Source organism: Prosopis cineraria, unplaced genomic scaffold (assembly GCF_029017545.1).
Source record: "Prosopis cineraria cultivar Desert tree isolate PC_DT_omini unplaced genomic scaffold, ASM2901754v1 PC14, whole genome shotgun sequence".
NCBI lineage: Eukaryota > Viridiplantae > Streptophyta > Magnoliopsida > Fabales > Fabaceae > Prosopis > Prosopis cineraria.
In genome coordinates this window covers 12668264-12691623 of record NW_026555345.1, presented here as the reverse complement: position 1 = coordinate 12691623, position 23360 = coordinate 12668264, and the positions used below count along the sequence as shown (strand labels likewise).

General features: G+C 35.9%; 1 protein-coding gene across 1 annotated transcript in view; it reads left to right on the top strand.

Annotated features, from left to right (window-relative positions):
* Positions 1 to 6075: 6075 nt before the first annotated feature.
* Positions 6076 to 23360, top strand: part of LOC129292674 (uncharacterized) — a 30871-nt gene continuing 13586 nt past the window's right edge. Inside the window, exons 1-9 of the mRNA XM_054930271.1 lie at positions 6076 to 6240; positions 6339 to 6388; positions 6776 to 6836; positions 7615 to 7710; positions 7800 to 7949; positions 8186 to 8317; positions 9027 to 9154; positions 13685 to 13728; positions 15389 to 15471. Coding sequence (XP_054786246.1) covers positions 6103 to 6240; positions 6339 to 6388; positions 6776 to 6836; positions 7615 to 7710; positions 7800 to 7949; positions 8186 to 8317; positions 9027 to 9154; positions 13685 to 13728; positions 15389 to 15471 — 882 coding nt within the window. The 5' untranslated portion in view covers positions 6076 to 6102. The remainder of the gene's footprint in view (positions 6241 to 6338; positions 6389 to 6775; positions 6837 to 7614; positions 7711 to 7799; positions 7950 to 8185; positions 8318 to 9026; positions 9155 to 13684; positions 13729 to 15388; positions 15472 to 23360) is intronic.

Genomic DNA, 23360 nt, shown 5'->3' with positions numbered 1-23360 from the left:
TATGCCAATTACTGTGCACAAATTCAGTGAAGGTCACACCACGTGGATTTACTATTTTAACCTTCTACCACTTTAGGTTGAACTCTCATCCTTCATGACCATACAAGTTCAATTCAACATATGCAAATCTAACTTATACATATCATAGTAACCTAACACATTCATAATTACTAGAACTTATATGCTTATCACAACTTATACACAATATAATCACAACAACCCATCAGAATAATGTCAATGATACATAGCCAATCCAAACCCATATTTTATCTTACTAACATTAACAATACATAGCCAATCCAATCCCACATTTCACAATATTAACACCAACAACTCATAGCCCATCTAGCCCACATTTCATGATTAGCTTAGTTAGACTCTCATTAGTTTAAACAATACCATTAATCTCCTACATTATCCTTAACTTGTTTAATTAGATTTAGGGTTTACTCTAAACCTATCATTTCACCCTAAATCACCATTAATGGCCTAACTCTAAGGCTAGATGATAGAACACATTTGTTACCCACTTTTATTTGTCAATTAGGACCATTTTATTAATGATTTATCACCTTCAAGTGCACACATTGCATTAGATTTGGAACTTTGCCTAAGTTTCTAAGATCAGTGCACTAGGGGCATTTTGGTCCAAAAAATGAACTTTTGAGAAAATGTACAAGAAAAATTGACAAAGTGCATTTTATGTCCAGTTGATGAATGGTGAAATTATATTTTTAAAATTCATTTTAATTTGGGAGTAATTAAATAAAAAAGTCAACACTTTCTTAAGTGTCTTAGTTTGTCCTAGTTTTTGGTTTGCCTTTGTGTGAAAATTTTTATATAATTTTGTGCAGCCTGAAACTTGGTTAATTTAATAAATTCTCCCTTCTAAATATGAATTTAAATCTGGACATGAATTATATTTTATTATATCATATGCTATTTAATTGAATTATGTGATTTATGTGACATAGGTGGCATGTGACTTGTGCATCAATTGGGCAATTGAGGTCAACACTCCTTGAGGTCAATGGCTGATGGTTTGCACGTGAATTATGATTATTTTGAGGGATTAAATCAGCTAAAATGATGTGGATGACACATGGGAAATTAGGCACACATTGGAATCATCTACAAACCAATAGGAAGTTGCCACCTTGCAAGTGTGACAAGGCTCCCATTTACATTTTAATTTCTTTTTCCTTATTTTAATTAAGCTTCAGCTGATGGGAGACACCAAGGAGCACGCCATTTTAAGCCCCAAATGGGATCCAACACATATCTCATTCATCTTCCACATTCTCTCTCTCTTGTTCATAGTGTTCTTCATTTTCTCTCTTCTGTTCTTCATTTTCCAGCACCCTAACCTCCATTTTCAGCCACCAAACCTCCACAAAACTCATACCATTCTTCTCCTCTCTTCATTTTCGTTCCATCCTTTCCATTTTCACAAGGATTGAAGCTCATTTCCATCATTCAAGAGCTATGGAGTTTGGCCTTCACAAGCAATCACTAGGGTTCTTGAAGATGAAGATTGGCTAAGTTTCTTTGTGGAATCCTAGAGAGATGAAGATGGAGGATGAGTCTTGAGCTTCAAATTGGCTAAGTTCTTTTGTTTCCTATCCTCTTCTCTTTTTACTAGATGGTTAGATTTCTTAATATAGGGTTTAATCATCTTAGCTTATAAATTCTAATTTGAATTTGATGTTGATGTAAAGAGAGAGGATTGTTTCATTTTATTTCTCCCTTGGACAGCCATGACTGAATTTTGCCACTCTTTGTTTGGCACATAATCTTGTGTTTTTCAATTAGTGAATTTCTTGTGTTAATATTGCATAATCTTGTGGTGTTAATGCTTGTGTTGTTGAGTAGCTTGACATAATCTTGTGGTTGCTCAATTTATGTGTTTGACCATGGCTGTTGAGAGAGGATTTTGAGTGAATCACTTGGCTAATGTCTTCACCAATTGGTTAATTGAACTAGGGACTTTAATCTAAGACCTAGGGAGGTTAGCTAATTAGGTTAATTGGCTTAGGATAATTTTCTTAAGTCATGACAGCTTTAGTCAAGAGGAAAGGGAAGCTAAACTTAGCCTAATCATGAGAAGATAATGAGTCCAAAATCAACTAATCTCTAGGTTTCCATTATTGTAAAAAGGGAAGTTCATTTCACTCACTTTCACTAGCATTTTAATTACTTGCACATTAGGTAATTAGTTTAGATAATTAGCTAGGTAACTAAATTCCTACAAACTTTGGTTGATTTATTTCACTAGATAACTTTCAATTAGACTTAAAACCATTCCTTGGGAGATGACCTAGGGTTGGCCCTATATTGCATTAGGGTTAGCTTTAGTGTAATTTTGAGGATAAGCGACTAATTTCCTATCACTAGACTTAAATAAATCCCTAGCCACTCTAAGTTAGATTAGGGGGTGAAATTATCCCCTATTTTAGAACCTTAAACCAACAACCCAAAACCTACAAATATATATATATATATATATGCACTACAAAAAAATTGACTTTTGCCGCTGCCAAAAGTCTAAAAGTCATTGCTAAAAGTTTTTAGTGGCAACTTTCCGTCGCTAAAAGTCGTCGCTATAACAATCGTCGCTAATAGTTTTTGGCGGTGACAAATATTATCATCGCCAAAAGTATATGTTAGTGGTGACAAGCAAATAGACTTTTTAGCGGCAACAAATGTCACTACTAAAAAGACTTTTAGCGGTGACAATTAAACTTTTTTTAAGAAATAGTAATTTGTTTTATGCCACATCACTCTGCCACGTGTGCATTAAGTGATGCCACGTCATCTACCATATATGCAACAGATTATACCATGTCACTTACCATCTTGTGCCATGTTACAGTCCATATGTTCAACAGATAATGCCACATCACCTATCCATCTCATGCCATGTCACATGACATGTGTACACTTCCTCAAACCACTTCATATGCCACGCCACCATCTCGTGCCATGTCACCTGCCACATGTGTGCCCCCTCAAGCTACCTCATGTGCCACACTACTATCTCGTGCCACATCACCTGTCATGTATGTGCATTCTCAAACCACCTCACATGCCACGTCACCACCACATGTCATGTCATATATTTGTTGCAAAATATGACAAAACTAAGGTTTGAACCTTTAACCTCTCCCTTCTCCAAGCCTTAAACCTCCCTTCTTTGTCAGTTGAACTGAAATGCATCTGCAATTATTATATGCGAAATTAAATATATATGATGTAACTGCATACACATATATCACATAATATATGATTAAAAAAATATACATATATTATATTTTATTTTCAATTATTAATATGACAAAATGATTTCTATGAATATTTAAATTATAATTTTAATAAAATATTATTTTTTACCAGTAAATATTATTTTTTAGAAACATAAACTTAAAAGAAACAATTTTTAAATATTAAATAATATTCTTATATACATTGTAATAAATTTTTAAATTATATTTTTATTTTTTAAATGAAAATTATTAAGTATATAATTTATTTATAAATATGTATTATATTATTTCATGTTAAATATGTTTTACTTTTTTCTTCTCCATATTTTTCTAAAAAATTGATAAAATAAATGATTAAATTTTTATCTTCTCTCAAATAGCTAAATATTTCCCCCTCTTTTAATAAAAATATATTTTATAGATAATTTTTCAATATCTTAAAAAATTATTTTAATAAAAAATTAATTTTAACCACAGAAATTTTGTTAATAGTCATTTTGAATAATTTTAAAAATGAATACTAATAACTTTTACAATATATGATACTTATAAGAATTTCATATGTGATCAATCTAGTTAATATCTAATCATCTTTAATCTCATAGCAAGATAGATTTGAGTAGTTATTCATATTATTCTTAGTAATAATTAGTTATAAAATGTTATTATAGCAATGAAAACCTAAATATACTAGGAGAAATTACATGAAATCCTTATCCAAAAGTCATTAGAGTTCAATAGAAGAAGTAAATACCATATGTATATCAAGTTAAGCATAAAGTGTGCAATATGCTAAGTAATCTATAATATCATTTGCATCTCACGACATTTCTACAACTTTAATTTCCCAATGCCATTTATATATTTGATTATAAGTAATAATTTATGTATAATTTAACCTAATTATAATTGAAGTAATAACCCATTAAGATTTTAATTTATCATATTAAAATACTAGCTTAATAACATAATTCTTAAAAAAATATGAGCTATATAAAATTAAAAAAATTAATAATTAAACTTAGCACACTTTGACTATTATTTTTTTTTGTTTCACATTCCTATATATAATTTATTTTTAATTCTATACATAAAATAAGAAATTTAATTTTATAAATATATTTTGAATAAATTTATTTAATTTCAAATTTTTAAAACAATTAATAATTTTTTTAAAAAAACTAAATTATAATTTTACAAACATTACCATCAAAAGTAGATTATATAAATTATTTTTTATAATAATACTTTTGTCACCGCCAAAAGTAAATTATATTAATTATTTTTTAATTTTTAAATTATTTTTTATAAAAATATTTTTGGCGGCAACAAAAATAAATTATATTAATTATTTTTAATTTTTAATTTATTTTTTATAAAAATACTTTTGGTGGCAATAATCTGTCGCTACCAAAAGTAAATTATATTAATTATTTTTAATTTTTAAATTTTTTATAAAAATATTTTTGACAGCAACAAATATTATATTAATTATTTTAAATTTTTAAATTATTTTTTTATAAAAATACTTTGTCACCGTCAAGAGTAAATTATATTAATTATTTTTAATTTTTAATTTATTTTTTATAAAAATACTTTTGACGGCAACATTTAGTGGACTTTTAGCGGCGATAAATTTTGGCGATGACTTTGATTTATTGCCGCTAAAAATATAGTTTTGGTGGCGACTTATCGTTGCCGAAAGTCGACTTTTGGCGGTGACTTAAAAAATTACTGCTAAAAGTCATCGTCAAAAGTCATATTTTTTGTAGTGATGGGAGAATGAGTACAAGAGCTTGCCTCATGTTTTTAAAGCTCAAACTGGCATCCACTTAGATGTTGTTAACAGTGAACCCTAGTAGAGCTTTACGCATTTTCTCTTGACCTCTCACTCTTTCTATTTTTGCTTTTATTTCACCAACTAATAGTAACAGAAACTCTAATCTAGTCCATTAATTTGAAACCAATGTGGCCAATACCCCATAAGGCCTAAATTTTATATTATAATATTTTATGCTCTTTTTCTAAAATGTAAGTTATAATATTCAAAAATTAAAATACATAATAAAAATTCTAATTTTAAAACATAAAATATATTTAAAGTATAAATTTAATTTAAAAATTTAAAATTTAATTTTTTAGTGGCAAAATATAAAAAGGACTAAACATGCTGTTTGAACTTACTTTTACTGGGCCTAAACGGGCCAAGCTTAGAAGCTTGATTACATCAAATTTTTTTAATTTTTCAAGCTTGAGCCCTTAAAGAAATGGACTTAAACAAGAAGCCCATTAAGCTCGATCCGTATTCTTAACTCTATATACTTATATTAAAAATTAAAAATTAAAAGTAACTTGATTTAAATATAATAATTTAAAGTGCTGATTTTATTCTAGAATTAAAGATCATTTTTCCTAAATTTTTTTGAGGAGAACATAAAATAGTTGGAATAGTTGTAAGGCCCACATATAAAAATAGCAAAGCATTCTAGCCCATTTCATTGTTGTTTTGCTACTAAAACAAAACCCGATTCTTGTATTGTCACCGTCATTTTTAACCCACTTGACCCATATTAAATGTTCAAAATAAGCCATAATATCTTACTATCATTATGCGTAAGCTCTATAACTATTCTACATTAAAAGATAATAGAGAAGATAATGAATGAATTTATGATATAAAGGTGATTTTGTTCATAAAAAAATTATTTAGGGGGATAAAAACGTCGAGGAGAAAAAAATAATTTTTAACCAAATATTTTCTTTTTTTTTTTTTTTAAGTTCCACGACTACAATGCTTCGGCATCATAAAGGATGAGCCAAACGGCATCAGAAGCCAAATATGTCGCCGTCTTCTGGCCTGTCGCCCCCTCAAGTCCCGATGGAGCTTCATGCCAACAATCGAGAAAAGCTCCTGAGGTCACTTCGCCAACGCCTCGCTGAGTCTTCCCGTCGTCTTCATGGCTTCGTCCTTCTTCAGGTTCTTCTTTCATCATGGGCATTTGTGATAAACAGAAATGACTTGTGCATGTTCTTTTGAGTTATAACTCTCTAATAAATTATCTACTTTTTCGCCAGGGTGGCGAAGAGCAAACACGTTACGATACGGACCACATCGAACTCTTCAGGTGTCTGATTTGTGCGTTGGATGATGATTTTTTACCTTAGAATTTTTAATGATAAAATTATGTTCTAAGCTAAAGAGAAGCATCTGTATTGTTTGTTTGATTGGATGTACGTTAATTTAATTACCTAGTTAAATTTAATCTAAATCAAGTTAAAGCTCCGTGATCGATTTATTTTTTCATTTCCCCGGGGGTGACCGGAGCTGGCTGTAGCAATGTATGACCGGTAATTATACTATTATAGTAAATCACCACCTTAATGTAAACTTGCATATTTTTTCTTATTTTCTGGTACTTAAGTATGCATACATCTTTCAGACTTATTGTGACAAGTGCACATCTCAGTTTTAATAACCGGAAATTGATGGCTGCTTGGTTTGCACTTTGCAGGCAGGAGAGTTACTTTGCCTACTTGTTTGGAGTGAAGGAGCCTGGGTTTTATGGAGCTATTGTTCGTTTGTTTCATTTCAATGATTGAGTTGTCTTTTACATTGTTTCTCATCTTTCTCTTTCATGCATTCTTCCTTTTCATTCCTATGCTCTCTTTCATTTCAATTTATCCTGACATTTGGTGTTAGCCTATTAGGTAACTCTACTATGATAATTATATTGAATACTTTGCTTGGTTTATAGCCAAAACTACTCATATGATTTTATATACAATGGCATTTGCTTTGATAGGTTCATACCACGATCATATAGATAAAGAAAAACTATGTTCCTAAATAATTTATGATTGTTTCACGTTAGCTTATATATATATATAGATTTAGCAATTAATTAATTGTTTCAGCTTTGTTTACTGGCTAAAATCCAGGCTATATAATGTTTGGTAACATTATTCTGGAGGCAAAGACTCTTGAAGGCTGATTCATGTGACATGTTCTCCAAGTATTACACTACCACTCTAAACCAACATGAAAAAATTAATTATGATTCCACGTTAGCTACTTCTGTTTGTGTGGTTAAATTGAATATTAAGTGTTTTTTTAGCATGGAACCAAATTTGGTTAATTAATCTTGAATCAGTATAAATAAGATGGTGTCATAGAAGTCGACTGATTGGCCTCATTTGAATCAGAGAGTCAATCTAGTATTTCTTCTTGAGTCCTTTATTCATTGATCCTGTCCTGTGTGTAAATGTGTCCTGTTTGAATGTTTGGCTGCTAGTTCGAGTTATATATCACTATGAAATTCTCAAATTTTACTTCCTTTATTTTTTTTTTAAGGACATTTCAACTGGAAAATCAATACTGTTTGCTCCTAGGTTGCCCGCAGAATATGCTGTTTGGTTGGGAAAGATAAAGCCACTAACTTATTTGAAGGTAATTGATTAAATAATTAGTTTTGATGGATTGATAAGATTCACATTTAAAGAATGCTTAGTGGCTAACATCTATACATCCTGTTGCAGGAAAATTACATGGTCAGTATCGTATACTTTGTAGATGAAATTGCAAGAGTTTTGCAAGACCATTACCAGAGTTCAGGGAAGCCTCTGCTGTTTCTCTTGCATGGGCTTAACACAGATAGCAATAAATTTTCTAAACCTGCAGAATTTGAGGTTAAACTTTAATATAATGATTCATTTGAGCCACTCGTGCATGCACTTATCTGTTGAACAGATTAGGACAGTGAATAGAATAGTTTTTTTTTTTGTAGTATTTGTATTGTTTCTGATTTGCGGCACCTGTTTTATGTATTTATGCATGATGATATGATAATACTGCTATCTTTTTCAGGAATCACTTTCTTATAGTAATTAATATATCTATCATTTATCATGTTATTTCCTTCTAGGGCTTGGATGAGTTTGAAATAGATCTGGAAACCTTGCATCCTATATTGACTGAATGCCGTGTTATCAAGTCAGAGTTGGAGATTGCTCTAATTCAGTATGCCAATGATATAAGCTCTGAAGCTCATGTTGAGGTTACTGTTCCTAACATGTTCTCTTATTTCCTGTTACATGGGTATAGGTTCAAATTTATATGCATGTGTTTTGTAGGCATGTAAGCAATTATTACAAACAAAATTGATCTTTTGAGTAGTTTTTGGAATTTCGATGATTACCCTGGCATTTTTCATGGAGTTTGTTTTCATTGGTGATGACTTCTATAGGTTCATGGATTTGGAGTCAACTTAAAATAGAGGAAATAGGATTTGTTTATCTCAATCTAAAAATAAATAACTTTAGTTTTAGAATCTTCCTAATTTGAGGCAGCTTGCACTGCTTATGAAGGAAAATATTTTTGAAAGTACATTTGGGCTTTTGCAACATCTTTTTGGCAGAATATGAGCGGACAAGACTAAACCAAATGAAAGGCATTCTTTTTCTTCCCCGTGTTCTATTAATGCATACACAGAGATAACCTGATGTTTGAAAAGCAAATTACTTTTTCCTGTATTTTTCCCCCATAAATATTCCCCCAAGGAATATTTTCTATTTTTCTATTTCTTTGTTCAATTCATCTTCCTCTTCTTTTTCACTTTGTATTTTATCACATTGAATTTGTTAAATTCTAATTTTACATGGGAATACTTTCAATTTGTAGATCTGTGATCCCAATGTGGAAGTGGGTTTGGCTGTAGTTATGCATTTTGTGATAATTCTTTTGTGCTTGTTACTATAATGAACCAGGTTATGAGAAATACTAAAGTGGGCATGAAGGAATATCAGCTGGAAAGCATGTTTCTTCACCATTCCTACATGTATGGTGGGTGTAGACATTGCTCCTACACATGTATTTGTGCTACTGGTGACAATAGGTACAAACGTCTGAAACTTTAAACATCATACGGATAATTCTGTGGTTGCACGATATTCTAGGAACCCCAAACAATGTGCACTATCTGTATTATTGGCTGCTGATTGAAGGTGCATAATCTAATTGTCAACAATGGGTATGCCAGAAAAATTGGCACCATGGAATCTTCTATTTATGTTTGTTACAATAAAGCAGTTCTTTGATATTTTCATCCAATTGTCCTTTAATATATACACGTATGTAAGATATTTCTTGATGTCTTGCATCTGATCTGTTGGTGCCATTTCATGATTGTCAATTTGGCTTAAGCATGTTGAAAGGTCTTATACATTATTTAGTGAAATACATTATTTAGTGAAAATGTTGTTTTTAACTAACATGAATTAGGCTATTGTGTTGCTTTTTCCTTTTAGATACTAATAATATTTATTACAAGGATGGTTAGCTAACTGTGGAAAATATGAATTAATTGCATCAAATATAGGAGAATCAAGAATATATAGGAAAATCAGGGATTGATTGCACTAGTTTCCATCATATTTATTGTATTTATTCTATTGCATTTATTGTAAATTATCATCATTGCTGTATAAATTCCCCTAAGATGTATGAATGAACTATGAAATGAGAATATACAATTTTTCCTCACTAAATTTCCACATGGTATTAGAGCCAAGAGGGTTTGAAAAAATTCTTTGCTTAGGGTTAGAGCTCTAGGTTGAGATAACATCTCATTTTTGGAAAATGGCCTTAGTTTGGCATCTTTGGTTAGTCATGTGTGTGATGGTAGAGAGCTTGTTGACTCTCACCACCGTCCCAATGAGATGTTGATTGGCCAACCCCAGAAATCTCACGGCAAATGGTAGTGCATATAGCTCACACGCGCCACCTAGCGAGTCTGACGTAGTGGAAGGGTGGCAACGCTTGGGGGCGTATGAAGCCTTTGGTTGGACCGTGCCTTCCTTTTCTGGCAGTAGCGTGCTGTTTCCAGCAAGATCCAGGTGCTTCCTAAGTTCGAGGAGCCCTCTATTTGAATGTCCATATCATATGTACCTCTTTTTGCATTGTAGCCTTCTGTGTTTAGGGTTATCGTGCTTGATTCCTCTCTATTATGAGAGATTTTTTTTTTTTTTTTGAGGCTGTAGGAGTGTTAATGTGGTTACTCCTGATCATCAAACCACATGTACGCAGATCTGTACCTCTTGTATTAGTAGCAAAAAGAGGGATGTTTCTTTAGGCACTTAAGACATCTTGAGAATCCATAGTATGGATTGTTGACTCAGGAGCATCAGATCATATGACAAGTTGTCATAAGTTGTTTACTACTTACATCTCGTGTACTCAAAATGTTAAAGTGAAGATTGTAGATAGTTCCTTGGCCCCAATGGCTGAAAAAGGGAGTATTTGTATCTCAGATTCTATAGTATTATAATCTGTCCTTCATGTGCCCAAATTTGATTGTAATTTACTTTCAATCAGTCAATTGACCAAACAGTCAAATTGTTTTGCTAAATTTCTTCCATAACACTATGTGTTTTAGGATCTATTGACTGGTATGACAATTGGTAGTGCTAAGGAGCATGAAGGGTTATACTACTTCAAAGTCACTCGAGTGACTAATCACCACTCACCTTTTGTAAGTAACTCTGCATCGTCCACAACAATAATGAGTTTCTCTTATGGCATAAGGGGATGGGTCATCTTAATTTTCATTACCATAAGGGGTTGTTCCCTAATTTGTCCAAACCAAAATATGTGTGAAATCCAATGTGAGGTGTGTGAACTAGCTAAATAGCATCAAACTTCTTTTCCTAGAGCCTAATATACACCCTCCAAACCCTTCACAACCATACATAGTGACGTGTGGGGACATACTGGGTTCCCAATCATACCCATAGTAAGTGGTTCGTTACTTTCATAGATGATCATACCCATCTTTGTTAGGTCTATCTATTAAAAGACAAGTCTGAAGTTTCATCTATGTTCCCTACCTTCGATGCTATGATTAAGACCCAATTCCAGTCCAGTATTCAAATTTTGCATACCAACAATGGCACGGAATACTTTAACTAGACCTTGAGTATGTTTCTTTGAGAACATGGCATTGTCCAACAAAGTACTTGTGTGCATACCTTCCACTTTGAGTCTTTGGTTGTACCTCTTTTGTCCACCTTCACCAGAGTCCTAAACTTGAAGCTCATGCACTTAAGTGTATAATTTTAGGTTACCCACCCAAAAAGATTACAAGTGTTATGATCCTATCTCTAAATGTCTCTTCGTTACTCTTGATGTTGCCTTTTTTGAAGATACTCCATTCTATCCCCAGTCCTCAATTCAGGGGAAGAGTATAGATGAATTTCAGACTTTAGAAAGTGAAAGGCCCAACAGAGATTCCATTTCCAACGTGCCTACATTGTTTGAACCTCCTGAGGCCTTTGAACCCTCCTCTCTTGAACTAATTCCAGCTTTGCCATCACCAACAATTTCTCTTATGCCAGAACCTGAGGAAAATAGCGAAATGGGGGGAGATGCAAGAGAACCACAAGAGAGAGAGTTGTTTGTCTACACTCGAAAAAACAAATCGAAAGATAGTGAACAATTAATGCCTAAAGCACCAAACGAGTTAGAACTAGAGGTAGCTCTTTAAGTTAAAGCACCAAGGGAAATAGAGCCTGAGAGAACTCCTGAACTTCCAAATGCATTCATCCAATAAGCCAGATGGTCCTAAATCTACTAATATATATCACCCTATTGCTCTAAGGAAACAACCTCGCCCATGTACTCATCATCCTATAGAGAAATTTGTGTCTTATAAGGCTCTTTCGTCAAGACTATATGCTTTCATAACAAATATTGATAGGAAAAAAATACCTAGCAATATTCGTGAGGCATTTGAAATACCAAAATGGAGAAAGGTTGTTATGGAAGAGATGAAAGCTCTAGAAAAGGAACAACACTTGGGAAGAAGTTGATTTACCAACAGGAAAGAAGCTTGTTGGATGCCAATGGGTTTTTACACCAAAGTATAATGCTGATGGTTCCTTGGAGAAATGCAAAGCTCGTTTTGTTTAAAAAGGATTCACTTAGACCTATAGCATAGACGACATTGAGACATTTGCCCCCGTTGCAAAACTTAACATAGTCAGAGTATTATTATCTTTGGCTATGAATCTTGATTGGCCACTCCATCAATTAGACATCAAGAATGTTTTCCTCCATGGTGACTTAGCAGAAGAAGTCTATATGACCTTTCCCCCTGGTTTTGAAAAAAAAAAAATCAAGGTGTACAAGTTGAAGAAATCTCTTTACAGGCTAAAACAATTACCTAGAGTATAGTTTGATAGATTCTTAAAGGTACTAAAAAAGGAGAACTATCAGCAAGGCCAATTTAATCATATGCTCTTTGTTAAGCACGGGGAAGGAAAATAGGCTATACTTATTGTCTATGTAGATCATATGGTCATAACCGGTGATGACTTCGAGGAAATAGAGAGATTGAAGAAGGTTCTAGCCTCTGAATTTGAAGCAAAAGATCTGGGCTAAATGTGTTATTTTTTGGGCATGGAAGTAGCTAGGTCGAAGAAAGGAATATGCATCTCACAAAGGAAATATAAATATCAAAGTTTGGTAGGGAAGCTAATATATTTATCACATACGAGACCTAACATTGCCTTCGTCGTGAGCTTTGTAAGTTAGCATATCCACTTGTCAATGGAAATCCACTTACGAGCTGTGTATAGAATCATAAGGTACTTGAAAGGCACTCCAGGAAAGGGTTTATTCTTCAAAAGGGGTGAGCAACCTAATGTAGAAATATTTACTGACATTGATTGGGCTGGTGCCTTAGAGGATAGAAGATCTACATCCGGGTATCGTACCTTTGTTTGGGGTAATCTAGTAACTTGAAGGAGTAAAAAGTAGAATGTGGTGTATTGGAGTGCAGTAGAAGCTTTGTTTAGAGCTGTGGCACATGGGATTTGTGAGGGCTTGTGGTTGTAAATACTTCTCAAAGAACTATAGATTGGTGTAGAGTTGCCTATTAAGCTCTATTCTAATAGTAAAGCGGCCATAAGCATATCTCATAATATAGTCCAATGTGATAGAACGAAGCATGTTGAAATGGATAGACATTTCATCAAAGAAAAGATTGAAAGTAGAGTAGTATGCATAATATATGTTCCATCAAAGAAGCAAGCTGCTGATGTCCTTACCAAGGGCTTCCCAAAAGAGAACTTTGATGCATGCGTAAGCAAGTTGGACATGATAAATATTTATGATTCAACTTGAGGGTGAGTGTGGACAATCTGAATTAATTGCATTAGATACAAGAGAATCAAGAATGTATAGGAAAATTAGGGATTGATTATATCAGTTTCCATCATATTTATTGTATTTATTCTATTGCATTTATTGTAAATTATCATCATTGCTGTGTAAATTCCCTTAAGATGTATGAATAAACTATGAAATGAGAATATATAATTTTTCCTCACTAAATTTCCACACTGACATTGATGTTGTATCAACACAGTGCTGTTCTTCATTATGGGCATGCAGCAGCTCCTAATGACCGGATATGGTAGATTTGTATTTCTTTCCCCTTGAAGTTTATTACCAGCAGTTTATTACATTCAAGTAAACTATGTATACCCTAATGTTGTTCTAGTCCTGCTGGAGTAAGTTCCTGGCTCTTCCTCAATTTGTTACTAGTTCACATTAAATGCAAGTACTCTCCTCTCTAGTGAGAAGAAAGACGTGTTACAATGATAAAACACTCACTCTAATGATAAGTGAAATAGCTGCTGAGAAAATAACACTTTCACACATTGAACTAGTAATAACAGCAACATAACACTCAATGCAAGGAAGAAAACAATGAAAACAAAGGGCCTCGCTACCAAGGTCTGGTGTTTGAGAGTCCAGTGACTCTCCCTCACGATATCATGCTCTGGCTCTCTTCCCTATACCTTCCTTTTGTGTTATACAATATCAACAACAACAAGCCTTGTCCCACTAGGTGAGGTCGGCTACACGAATTATATGAGATGCTCATCCCTCTTCTTGAAACAAGTATTAGCAATCTTGAAATCATATGCTAAAAAGAAATCAAGGATATGTTGTCCTTCATTATTTAGTTCCCCAAAACCCAAATCACCATGCACCCTCGTATAATGACTTACCTCCCTCCCGATATGTCCATTAAAATCTCCTCCAATAAAGATCTTTTCATTATGTGATATGCTTTTGATCAATCCCTCCAAGTCTTCCCAAAATAATTCTTTAAGATTGGCTTCTGTCCCAACTTGAGGTGCATAAACACTAACAATATTGATAATCTCCCATTGGATGATCATTTTTAAGGAAATAATCTTGTCTCCAATTCTATTAACTTCTACCACATTCTTCTTTTGTGTCATACATTTCCCTAAAATATCCACTATCTTAAAAGGCTGTTATCCTCATCAGGCCTTGATTTCCTGACCCATTTTGACTCTCTTGGCATATGCCTTGTCCCACAGCCTGATAGCCCATTTGGTTCATTTAATTGTAAGGAATGTAATGTAATAATGAGTTTGTTTGGTATGACATTGGGAATGTTAAAGATAATAATTTTTTATATTTATTTTAATAATTATAAAAATCAGAATATTGAAATTCCCTCATAGCAGCTTTCCCTTCTTCCTTTCCTTTGATCACCTTCTTCCTCCTCGCATAATCAATATCAAAAATCATAATAAGGCATAACAAAAAGAGAAATGGGGGGATTCTCATCATTGCATTGCTTGTAAGTTATACAGTCCCTTTAGTGATAAGGAAATTGAATAAATCAGTTGTTTTATGGGTGGAGTGAAGCTACTCCTCTCTTTAAAAAAAATAAAAATAAAAAATTCTTACAATATTTCAAGTTGCATGTAACAATAATGCAAAATCTTGTCTTCATTTTTTTTTTAAGTAGAAAATGAGAATTTAATTCAGAGAGATGGGAAAAATTATAATGAAGCCGATGAACATTTCTCATGAGAAAACAAAACACGGATCTGAATTATTTGGCGACTTTCCTAATCATCAAATCAAGTATTGAAGAATGACATTTCCCCCCTTCTGGGTAGACATTGAAGTATGTCTTTATTAATGTAAATGAGAGACAAAATAAGATGAAGTTATATTCTGAATTGTCTGATTATTGTCCATTTACCTCTGTTGTTCAAATTTTTAAATGTTTTTTTTTAATAGACTTTGGAAGATGGAGACATGGCACTTCTTGATATGGGAGCTGAATATCACTTTTATGGGTCTGACATAACATGTTCGTTCCCTGTGAGTATATCTAATAACAATCACATGTGGTCTTTCTGCTTGGTTTCCCCCTTACATGCAGTGACATTTGGAGTCAAGGAGCTGAATCAGTAGATTAGTGTCTGTCAAATTGCTTCAGGCTTTACGCATCTTTTTCTGCACATTGACATATGATGCTGCTTTGGTCATCATTATTGTTGCACCAACTTGAACTTGAATTCATTTGATTTGAGCATGCCAGACGTAACTAGCAGTAGTATTTTTTTGGCATCTAGATAACAATTGTGTGTGTGTGTGTGTGTCTGCATTGTTACGTGAGAAATGTCTGATTGACATGCCAGTTTGTAACAGATTTTGATGTGAAATAAGAGTGATACTATAGCCTTATATGTGCAGCTAATGCCTAAAATTAATTGAAAGTTGAGAAATGAAATAAAGTCATCATAGGGAAAGTGGAGTTGAAAGCTGATAAAATACTGATTAATGAGAGATAATGGGTGATTTGGGAAGTTAGAGAAATATTGAGAATAAATATTATTTTTAATTTATTTTAGATATTTTCTACTTGATAATATTATTTAGATTTTATTTAGATATTGATAGAACCCTGCTGAAATAACAGAGGATAACACCAGAAAAAAGACAACAGATGGAATAAATGAGGGAAAATGCTGAGGTTTTGTTTAAATGTGCTGGAAACAGAATCAGTGTTATAAGAGTCCACTGATTCTATTGAAACCCTATTCTCCTGTAACAATGGCAACTAAAAATCAACAAAGCCACAGCACATAAATCACAAGAATAACACACAGCTACTGGCGTTTGAGAGGCCAGACTCTCCTTTCTACACTCAAAATACAAAATAATCCATAGAATGCCTCCTCACAGTAGAAAGACATTAATGTTACACGTTATGCTATTTTACAGTTATTTGATGGCTTTATTGTCTTTATGCTGATAGGTTATTATTGTCTTTTCATATATTTTTGCATTACAGATTAGTTATTGACATTATAAGACCTTACCTTTTGGGACACGTGTCTAGGTTTAGGGTATATCTTGTATCCCACGACCTTGGCACATTTTTGTGAATGAAATCAGTCTCTTCTCTCCCTTCTTCTCTCTTCCCTTAACATTTTGGTATCAGAGCCATCTCTTCAACCATGGCTCTGTCAGAGACTCGGTCCTCTACTGAACGCGTTGTATCCTAGTTTTCTACCCAGCTCAATGACATTAATGCCAAGCTTTCAATGATTATTAATCAACCTTCACGTTTTGCTAACCTTGAAGCCGGTGAACCTTCCCAAGCTCCCGCCGTGACAAATACACCACCTAGACCGGCAGCTTCAGCCTCTCTCCTACCAATCAATATTCCACCACCCTCATTTCCTAGACCAACCACGTCCTCCGCAACAGCTCCTCCTCCTCCTCTATCAACCCCACCTCCTCAGTTTGGTTTGTTCCAAGGACTTATTCCCACCTCTCAACCTTCTCACTCTATTCCAACCAAGCACAACAGAGTAGAGTTTTCGAAATTTGATGGTACCGATTTCAGAGGATGGGCTTATAGGTGTCGCCAATTTTTTGAGATGGACGAAACACCTGTCGAGCATCGCATCCGTCTTCTTAGTATCCATTCAGAGAAATGCACCTTGCGTTGGCATCTCGCTTTTGTAAAACAGAGGCGTTTGTCGGACCTCTCTTGGGATGAATATTTTCATGAGATGGAAGCTAAGTTTGGGGATATTAAGGATGAAAACCCCATGATTGCTATTAAGAAGCTCCAGATGCAAGAGTCTGTGGAAGAGTATGAAGAGAAATTTGATGAGTTACTCACCAAAGTCGACTTATCTGAAGTTGCTGCCATGAATTGTTATATAGGTGGCCTTAGGAGTGATGTGCAGCAGAGTGTTCTTAGTCTACAACCCACATCTTTAGCCAGTGCAATGAAAATGGCCAGGCGTCAGGTTGCAACTAGTAAGGCGATTCACGAGAATGCTCCCCCCCAGCACTGCGTAAGCCTTTTCACGCCTCCTCTACGTTTTTTGCATCAGCTGCTTCTTGATTTCTGCCTTCCTCTCTATTGGGCCACAAGATCGAACCGAACCCCAACCCCCTTCCGTCTACGGGCCTTACTGTTGATAAGCCCAAATCGTTCAGCTCCACCAGTATATCCAGTTCAGCTTCGTCCAGACCCACTAAGCAGCTTTCCAAGCGAGAGATGGACGAACGACGTTGCAAGGGGCTTTGTTATTGGTGTAATGAACAATATAGCAGCACCCATAGATGCCGAGATTCCTATCTCTTCGCCCTCATCGTCGAAGATGATTCAGAACTCTTTGAGGATGCATTAGAAGAGATCGAGCCTTTACCCTTTATTGGAACAGTGAATGCAATTGAGGGCAAAGAAGGCACGTCTACGCTGCATCTCGCTAGCCGCGTAAAACGTTAGAGCATCATTATCCTAATTGACATGGGAAGCACACATAATGTCTTAGATTTAAGGGTAGCTAAACAGCTTAAATTGAAGGTTCAAGAACGGGATGGCATTCGAATTAGTGTTGCGGATAATCGGGAGCTATTAGTCTCCAAATGCTGTTCGAATCTGGAATGGGAAATGGGGGCTTCTTTCTTTTCTTCTGATTTTATAATCATGAAGGTTGGGGCATTCGATATGATTTTGGGTGCTCAATGGCTTAAAACCTTAGGGCGTTTCTCCATGGACATGGCAGAGCATCTATTCGAATTTCATCAAAATGGTCAATTAATTACACTAAAGGGGATGAGCTACAGAATACCAAAGCCCATTATGCACATGACTCTCTTTGATGGTGATAAAACCATGGCTGATCATCTCTACCTTATTCATATTCCTCAACACTTGCAGGTACAGTTACCTTGCAACTCTTCTCTTTCTTTTGATCAGCGAAACCAATTGCACAATTTACTCGACTCCTTCACTGATGTTTTTATTGAGCCCACTACCCTGTCACCTTCTCGTTCTTTTGACCACTCCATTCCCCTTAAAGTGGACCAACCTGTGAGTTGTAGACCTTACCGATATGGACCTGTTCAAAAATCTGAGATTGAACAGCAAGTCCAGCAGATGCTTGATAATGGAATCATACGGGAAAGCAATAGTTCTTTTGCAGCCCCTGTTGTTCTAGTGCAGAAAAAAGATGGCACATGGCGTTTTTGTGTTGATTATAGAAGATTAAATGAAGCCACTGTTAAGAACAAATTTCCTATTCCAGTTATCGAGGAGCTCTTGGACGAACTTACTGGAGCACAGTTTTTCTCTAAGCTAGATTTAAGAGCCGGTTACCACCAGATTTGAATGAATGAATCTGATATTGCTTAAACAGCCTTTCGCACACATGAAGGCTTATACGAATTCATGGTCATGCCGTTTGGTCTCACTAATGCGCCCTCTACTTTTCAAAGCCTTATGAATTCGGTTTTCAAACCTTTCTTGCAGAAGTTTATCCTAGTTTTCTTTAATGATATCTTGGTTTATAGCAAACATTGGGCAGCCCATTTGGAGCACTTGAGAGCAACCTTATCACTCTTGCGGCAGCATCAACTTTTTGCTAAGGCCTCCAAATGCATTTTTGCAGCAACACAGATTGATTATCTTGGTCATGTCATCACAGTTGATAGGGTTCAAGCAGACCCGAAGAAACTAGAGGCCATAGCTTCTTGGCCCATCCCTTCTTCCATTAAAGCCCTATGAGGCTTCCTCGGTCTTACGGGTTACTATCGACGCTTTGTTAAAGGGTATGGTTCTCTCAGCAGTCCCCTAATTGAGTTGTTAAAGAAAAATGAGCCTTTCGTTTGGTCTCCTAAGGCTCAATCAGCTTTTGAATCCCTCAAGGCTTCCATGACTTCCTTGCCGGTGCTTGCTGTTCCCAATTTTAATGAGACCTTTGTGATCGAAACTGATGCTTTAGGGCATGGATTGGGCGCAATATTATCCCAAAATGGCCATCCTTTGGCTTTTGCTAGTAAGGCACTTTCTTACCGTAAGAGACAATTGTCTGTTTTTGTTATCAAGCAGTGGCGTTCTTATCTTTGGGGTTGCAAATTCATCGTCCGTACTGACCATTTACCTTTGAAGCATCTCATGGAGCAACGTGACTTGAGTCAAGAGCAGTGTAAGTGGTTGCACAAACTTTGGGGGCTCGACTATGAAATCGTTTACCGCAAAGGATGTGATAACGTTGCAGCTGATGCGTTATCTAGGCCTTCCGAAGGGGACTATTTGGCCATTTCAATGCCAATCTCTCCATTATATGAGAGGGTACGCGATTCTTGGCTTCTTGATGACCATTTACAGCAGCTGATTATAAGTCTGGAAACTAATCCCTTTTCTTATCCTAAGTACACTTGGGAACACCAATTGTTGAAATGAAAGAGTAAGCTGGTGGTGGGTGCTAATCGAGGTCTTCGGGAGTCTTTACTTCAGTTTTTTCATGCTGATGGCATTGGGGGCCATTCAGGTATGATTCCCACCTATAAACAGCTTGCCTCTTTTTTTTATTGGAAAGGAATGGAAAAGGATGTTTGCAATTTTGTACGTCAATGCACTACATGTCAGCGCTTTAAACCAGAATTAATTGCCTCCCCTGGTCTTCTCCAACCCTTACCTATTCCGGAACATATTTGGTCCGAGCTCTTAATGGACTTTATTAGTGGCCTTCCCAAATCTTATTCTAAGACTACTATTTTAGTTGTTGTTGATCGTTTATCTAAGGCTGCACATTTCATGGCTCTCAAGCACCCATTTACTGCTGTAGATGTGGCCAATATCTTCATGGATAATGTGGTTAAGTTGCATGGGTTTCCTAAGTCTATTGTTTTTGACCAGGATCCTATTTTTTGTGGGAAATTCTGGAAGGAACTCGCACGGCTGTATGGGGTCAAATTACAATATTCTTCAGCATACCACCCCTAAACGGATGGCCAAATTGAGGTACTCAACCGCTGTTTGGAGTACTACCTCCGTTGCATGTCAGGAGATTTTCCTAAACAATGGGTTAAGTGGCTGCCACTTGCTGAATTATGGTACAATACTACCTTCCACTCTTCCATTGGTATGTCTCCCTTTGAAGCTGTTTATGGGGTGCCTCCTTCTACTCATCTGCCTCACATTGCTGGTGATTCATCTAATGAAATGGTTGATAGAACTTGCAATTCACGGGATCTTACTATTCAGCTTCTGAAACAACACCTATTGAAGGCTCAACATAGGATGATTCAACAAGCAAATAAGCACCGGTCTGAGCGAAAATTTATTGAAGGAGACATGGTTTTTCTCAAACTACACCCTTTTAGAAAGAATCTCTTGAACAACTCTTCCTTGCATAAGCTAGCTGCTCGTTACTTTGGCCCATTCAAGGTGTTATGGCGTCTTGGGGAAGTTGCATATGAACTAGACCTTCGCCTCCTCACACTAAGGTCCACCCAATTTTTCATGTTTCCATGTTGAAAAAGTATGTTAGCACGGCTGTCCCCACTACCCCCACCTTACCCCTGGTAGATGATCATGGTCAATTTATGCTGGAACTAGAGGAATTTCTGGGTAGAAAAATCATTAAGCGCCATAATCTACCGGTGACTCAAGTGTTGGTTCGCTGGAAATTTTCTCAACCTGAAGACACTACTTGGGAAGATCTTTCAGCCATAAAACAGCAGTTTCCTCACTTTAAGACAGATGCTCCAGCTTCTACCACTATCCTTGTGGACAAGGATGTTTTTTAAGGGGGGAGTATTGTTACACATTATGCTATTTTATAGTTATTTGATGGCTTTATTGTCTTTATGCTGATAGGTTATTATTGTCTTTTCATATATTTCTGCATTACAGATTAGTTATTGACAGTATAGGACCTTACCTTTTGGGATACGTGTCTTGGTTTAGGGTATATCTTGTATCCTACGTCCTTGGCACATTTTTGTGAATGAAATCAGTCTCTTCTCTCCCTTCTTCTCTCTTCCCTTAACAATTAAGGACTCCAAAAAGCGACTTACACATCCCCCAACATAGGCTATACCTCTAGGTAGCCCCCAAAACCATAAGTGACCTAGCATTACTTTTTCTTGTCATCAGGATCCATGGGTTAAATGCTTGAACCAGTGGTGAATTCTTTTTTTGCCCTCTTGGTCTCCCTTGATTTCCTCGTATAGGTCTTAATAAACTTGTCAGCTCTATTATTATCCTCCCCTAAAAGCTTCACCTTGCCCTTAAGGAGAAAATCTGGAAATTATGTAGAGATAATGTCAGCTTTCTCCCATGAATTCTTAGACTTAGGTAAGTCGCTCCATTTCACAAGCATCTGGCCGGCCGTTCACAAGCCGTCTGAATTTTTGAATATCTTCAGGCTGAACCTGAAGTTCAGACTCACTAGAAAGTGTTGAGGGTATTGTGGGATTCACTGTAGTCGTCGGCATTGATTTTTTTTATCTAAGAAATGTGAAACACCAAGTGAATGCGAGCTGTGGGGGGGAAGATCCAGTTTGTATGCTATTGGGCCAACCCTTTCAATGATCTTAAAAGGGCCATAAAAGCACGGGCTGAGTTTCTCATTCACCTTCTTAGCTATAGTCTTGAAGCAATAGGGCCTGAGTTTTATATAAACCAAATCCCCAACTTCTAATTGTACATCCCTTGGATGCTTGTCAGCTTGCTGCTTCATCTTGCTTTGTGCAACATTCAAATTCTCCCTCAAGATTGCAATGACTTGATTCCTAATCTGAATCTGATCATTCACTTCCTCTATGGCAGATGGCTTTTCATTCAACTTCAAAAAGGAGGGGGGTCCTCTCCCATACACAGCCTTGAGGGTGTGCTTCCCTTCCCCTCCTTTGGTTAGGTGGAGGGGAGGGGAAATTTTTCCCCTCCAAAACATCCCCCTCCAACCCCTCCTTCCCCTCCCCCTCCCTTCCCTCCTCTCCCCTTACCTGCCCTCCCCTCCCCTTAAACCAAACAAACCCTAAATGGTGTCATTCTAGTGGAGCTATGATAGGAGGTGTTATAACAATATTCAACCCACGGTAACCATTGAACCCACTGGTTCGTCTTCTCATTTGCAAAGCAACACAAATAAGTTTCTAGTCTCCTATTTAATACTTTTGTTTGCCCATCGGATTCAGGATGGTAAGTAGAGCTAAGGCAAAGTTGTGTACCAGCTTGCTTAAACAAGTCTTGTCAAAATTGACTCACAAACACCTTGTCTCTATAGGATACTCTGGTCTTTGGCAACTTCACAATGTTATGCACAAATTTTTCAGCAATATCTTTGGCTGTGAAAGGGTGTGATACTGGCAAAAAATGGGCATATTTAGTGAGTCTATCTACCGCCACCAAAATAGTGTCATACCTCTTGGATTTAGGTAGCCTGGTAATGAAATCCATGCTAATATCCTCCCATACTTGTTGAGGAATAGGTAAGGGCTGTAAAAGTCCAGCAGGAGACAAAGCTTGGTATTTATTTTTCTGACATACATCACACCAAGCCACATAATGCTAGGTGTCTCTCTTCATGCCCTCCCAAACATTGGCCAACCTTTTGTATGTGCGCAAATACCCTGAATGCCCAGCCATAGGGAATCATGATATTCTTTTAATAATAGAGGAATGCGTGCAGAATTCCTTGAAAGTACCAAGCATCCTTTGTAATGCAAACACCCTTTAGCCAAGCTGTACCCTTCAACTTCTTCTTGATTGGTGTTGAGCTGCTACAAGATCTTGCTCAATTTAGGGTCGTTCTGCACTTCTGTCTCCCATTCTTCCATATCATGGTGCTGCCATAGTGAGAACCCATCATTTCTAATGATTCTTCTTGTCTAGAAAGAGCATCCGCTTGTAAGATATGTCAAACTTAAATCTCATTAATTTTGGAAACCCATTT